The 5,214-nt window shown below is 36.2% G+C and overlaps 1 protein-coding gene across 1 annotated transcript; it reads left to right on the forward strand.

Annotated features, from left to right (window-relative positions):
• The first annotated feature begins 1,166 nt into the window (after positions 1–1,166).
• On the forward strand, positions 1,167–4,527 carry LOC104104123 (probable methyltransferase PMT15). Its single transcript, XM_009612128.4, has 6 exons — positions 1,167–1,976; positions 2,691–2,901; positions 3,013–3,310; positions 3,406–3,798; positions 3,923–4,000; positions 4,091–4,527. The coding sequence occupies exons 1-6, from the start codon at positions 1,236–1,238 to the stop codon at positions 4,323–4,325; spliced, it is 1,956 nt and encodes a 651-aa protein (XP_009610423.1). The 5' UTR covers positions 1,167–1,235; the 3' UTR covers positions 4,326–4,527.
• Positions 4,528–5,214: the final 687 nt, after the last annotated feature.

Consider the following 5,214-nt stretch of genomic DNA (forward strand, 5'->3'; position numbering starts at 1 on the left):
AACTCAAATGAGTTTTAAAACTCCATTTCACATTTTAATCAATTTTTCACATAAAAACTTTTCGGAAAAATTTACGGACTGCACCCGCAAGTCAAGGGATACTGAAGGGTGCTATTCGAGGTCTCAGAACACAAAAATGGATGTTTAAAATTAAAGATGAGATATTGGGTCATCACAATATTTAATCCATAACTATATGCAAGTATAAAGTAGAGAAATTACCTCTTGTAGGTCAAACCCTAACTTGAACCCCTTTGAATGATTTTTGAAGATTGGAGGAATTCCTATGGATTTTGATCTATAATAATGTTGATATCAACAATCAATAGTTTTAATCCATCATAATTATACCAAGAAACTCACCTTGGAGTGTGGGGAATGCCCATGGCCGAGAACTTCTCTCTCTAGAACCCTAAAATCTTCAAAATTTTCTTTCTGGTCATATTTCATGAATAAACATTATTTTCAAAAAAACAATTGAAAAAAAATCGCTAAAATTTATGGCCAAAGAGGAGCTATATTTGCAAATAACTTAGCTAGTGTTTAGACATAGATTTGGTTGAAACTTGAAAAAAAATAGTTTTTGAAGTTGTGTTGAAAAATAGTCTTTGGAAGTTAAAGTTATGTTTAAACATATATTTACTTGAAAAAATATTAAAACTTTGTGAGTGGAAGAAAAACTTATCAGTTTTTGGAACTTGAAAATTTTTCTTCAATTAATTTTTCAAAGAACTGATCAAATTTCATGAGCAAATAATATTTTTAATTTTTTTAATAAAAAAATAATTAAAATTTATATCCAAACGGGAGCTTAAACTCACTTATTATGATAATTACAGGAGTTTAAATTTAACCTTCCAAAAATAACAAAAAGGAGTGAAATAACTCTATATAAATCTCTCTTTCCTCTGGCATTTGCATACGTTATTCTCAAAGTCTGACTTCAAAGCCCCCTCCACCTTCCTTTTTTAATTCTTACGTCCCATTAAACAATACATTAGACGTTAGTAGTAGTAAACTCCGCTTAACATGTCCAACTTGAATTTGTTTTAATACAACTCAAATCTCTATCTAACCCCCCCCCCCCCCCCCCCCAAACACCACTTCACCCCCTCCCCCTCCCTGCCCCTACACTCCTAACGTCCTTCTCTTCTCACTAACTCCTATAAACATACCAGCCAGCAATATTATCATATCCCCCTCAGATCAAATTGAGGACAGCTTTGCTCTCTGCAATGGCGGGTTCTAACCAAACCCCATACTATACTCCAACCTCCAAACCTTCAGCAGCCACACACCCTTTTTCTTCTTGGAAAAAACTCAATTTTTATTATTCTTTAGCTGCCGTAACTTTCCTCTGTTGTGCTTGTTACTACGTTGGCTACTTGCAACACAGTAACGTTGGCCTTCGCGTCTTAACCACATCTACTTTAGCCTCTACCACTAATTGCTTCTCTTCTCAAAATAAAACCTCCACTACTTCCCGTGTATCATCTTCTTCTTCTTCCCCACTAGACTTCAGCACTCACCATGCCGCCGATGACGGCGGAGCTGTGACCGCAGATGACGCCGTCAAAATCTACCCGCCGTGTGACTTTAAGTACAGCGAGTACACTCCCTGTGAAGACCAAAAAAGATCATTGAAATTCAAGAGAGACAGATTGATATACAGGGAAAGACATTGTCCAGAAAAGAGTGAATTGTTGAAATGCCGAATACCAGCTCCGTATGGTTACAAGAATCCATTCAAGTGGCCACTGAGCAGGGATTTAGCTTGGTACGCTAATGTTCCACACAAGGAATTGACTGTAGAGAAAGCTGTTCAGAACTGGATTCGATTTGAAGGCGACAGGTTTAAATTCCCTGGTGGTGGTACTATGTTTCCTAATGGTGCTGATGCATATATTGATGATATTGGAAAGTTGATTAATCTAAAAGATGGTTCAATTAGGACCGCCATTGATACTGGTTGTGGGGTAACTTTACTTTCTTTATCTTCATTACTTATTAACTCTTATAGTCGATTTTCTTCTTTCAAAACAGGGCTTAGTTGAATGCATCACGCAAAACACTAATTAATTAATTTTGTTTTTCCTTATATGGGTGTTTTCTTCTCCATTTTCTTCGCTTCTTGATCTTTCGATAATAAAGACTAACTCCACATGTTAGAAGTCAGGGGAAGTCCTAAAAGTACCTTATTGTGGTTAAATTGATGTGTACACGATTTGAATGAATTGTGTGAACCCTGATCTCTAAAGAGATAATGACGAAAGTGATCTTCATCTCTTGTTTGGATTATTAGCATAGCGAGTGGATGGAAAAAAAGAAAACCGGCAGCTTTTTTGATCCCATGCATAATATCTCCTGTACATCTGGCAATGCATGTATGCTGTCTCTTTCTTCTACAATGAACCTGTATGCTATCGACCAAACAATTTGGCAGTATTTTTATTTAAATGGATATATTCAAAAAAATAAAATATGTTCCTCAATTTGGATATATCTTGGATGGTCCTATTTAAATTACCAATCAAAACTCTATATTGGAAAAATTAGTACTACTTTATTGTTCGAAATTAATCTCAATGTGGGGAAAAATAGCGTTTCATTTCATCTCTATGGACAGGAATATGTGCTGTTAATTATTTCATTACAACTATTTAGAAATTCATCTGCTAAAATATACACAGGTGGCGAGTTGGGGAGCTTATCTTTTGTCAAGGAATATACTAGCTATGTCATTTGCACCTAGGGACACACACGAAGCACAGGTTCAATTTGCTCTTGAGCGAGGAGTTCCTGCTTTGATTGGAGTTATTGCGTCCAAGAGGCTTCCCTATCCATCTAGAGCTTTTGACATGGCCCATTGCTCTCGTTGCCTCATTCCCTGGGGCGAATATGGTGCGTAATTCTCAAATCCAGTAACCATTTCAGTACAGTCGTCATTGTTAATACTTTTCGTAAATCATAATGGTAATTAAAGTTCTTTGTGTTGGTAATTCTATGGATCAGACGGTACGTACTTGATTGAAGTTGACAGAGTCTTACGGCCTGGTGGATATTGGATCCTGTCCGGTCCACCGATCAACTGGAGGAAATACTGGAAAGGCTGGGAAAGAACCAGGGAAGATCTAAATGCTGAGCAAACCAAAATTGAGCAGGTGGCTAAGAGCCTTTGCTGGAAAAAATTTGTTGAGAAAGATGACATTGCAATTTGGCAGAAGCCATACAATCATTTACAGTGCAAAGAATCAAGAAAGATGTCGAGAAATCCACCCATGTGCCCTGCCCAAGATCCTGACAAAGCCTGGTTCGAGCTTTTTGCTTTTTCCTATCGTAATTAGACAATATAGTCTAGATGTCATGTGTTAAGATTATTTCGTGTTTATTTGATGTATTCATCAGGTACACAGAGATTGAAACTTGTTTAACTCCTTTGCCTCAAGTATCAAGTGAAGAAAGGGTTGCTGGTGGACATTTGGAAAAATGGCCTAAACGATTGCACGCAATACCACCAAGGATTAGCAGGGGAACTGTAAACGGGGTCACGGCCGATACTTTCAAGAAGGATTCACAACTATGGAAAAGAAGAATATCGTACTACAAGACGGTGAATAATCAATTAGGCCAACCAGGGAGATACAGAAATCTACTAGATATGAATGCCAACCTTGGTGGTTTTGCTGCCAATTTGGTTGATGACCCTGTTTGGGTGATGAATATAGTTCCTGTTGAAGCTAAGGTCAACACACTTGGTGTTATTTATGAACGCGGATTAATTGGAACATATCAAAACTGGTAATTTCAATACAAAAAAAGCTAGTGGGGATCGGCTATATGAATTTTCACCGACCCATTTCACCTTTCTTTTCCTTGTTACATTTAGACATTAGTACATTTTTATTTAGAAGCTTTGTTGTAGGTGTGAAGCCATGTCAACTTACCCAAGAACATATGATCTGATCCATGCTGATTCTGTATTTACTCTCTACAAAGACAGGTAACTTATGTTGCTATTGTATTCTTCATATTTTTTCCTGCAGAGGGATGATGAATTATGAGATTGTTTGTCTTTTGTACTTGTCTACAGGTGTGAAATGGAGGATATATTACTTGAAATGGACAGAATATTAAGACCAGAAGGAAGTGTAATAATCAGAGACGACGTAGATACATTGGTCAAAGTAAAGAGGATAGTAGATGGGCTGAACTGGGATAGCCAGATTGTGGATCATGAAAATGGACCTTTGGAAAGGGAAAAGCTTCTTTTTGCAGTAAAGTCATACTGGACAGCTCCAGCTACCCAAGAATCCGAGACTTCTTAAACCTACTAATTATTTTCTTTTTAATTTCTTTTCATATTCCCATTATGTCTTGTTCATCTTTTTTTTTTCTTCACTTAATTCTATTACTTAACAAGTGTTATATATGACGACACATTATTCTTTAGCTATTTTAATCGAGTGAATCTCTGTGAAAATGATATTAAACAGAATGACAATGCAGTAGTGAAGTTCATTTAGAGTAGTTTTGGCTCATTTCAGGAATCGTCTCTCGAATTATTGAAGTTGGATGACCTTTCTTTTTTACGTCATAAATACATATTATTAAAGTACCTTATCTTATCACTTCTAGAGATGTTGCTTAATATATTTACCGATAATGAATCGACGTCACATAACAAGACCACTTGCCTAAGGTAGCTATAATAGACAAAGACAAACTTATCCTCTTGTTTACTCAAGATATAGTGCCCTTGATTCAATAGATTCTTGCTTTTATCACCTTTATCATATTTAATTTTTAAGCGTTGGATCAGCCATTTCGTTATTTTTTTCTTAAATCCACACCGTTTAACCACTTTTTGGTTTTTCAATCTGGGGTTTACAACCTTTCTTTCTTTTAATACATTGAGGTTCTTTTTCTCACGTAAATCTGTAAATCATTAATAGTGCAACTTTGAATTTAAAGTTATGCTCGAATCCTGCGCCTAGTGCTGAACGAAGGTTTTATTATCTGGGGATACTAAGTTAAAAATTACTACTAATAGAGTAGCTATTTAATTAGTATTAAAATTTTATACTACCCAAGATTTTGTGAAGCATCAGGTCTTGAGAAGTGAATTGCTGACTAAGCTAGCCATAGATCTACAACTTGGAGTATACAGTTAAGATGTTCCCTGTTAATAACGTAGGCATGTTTGACGGTCCTTAA

The sequence above is a fragment of the Nicotiana tomentosiformis genome, chromosome 3 (genome assembly GCF_000390325.3).
Source record: "Nicotiana tomentosiformis chromosome 3, ASM39032v3, whole genome shotgun sequence".
Taxonomy (NCBI): Eukaryota; Viridiplantae; Streptophyta; class Magnoliopsida; order Solanales; family Solanaceae; genus Nicotiana; species Nicotiana tomentosiformis.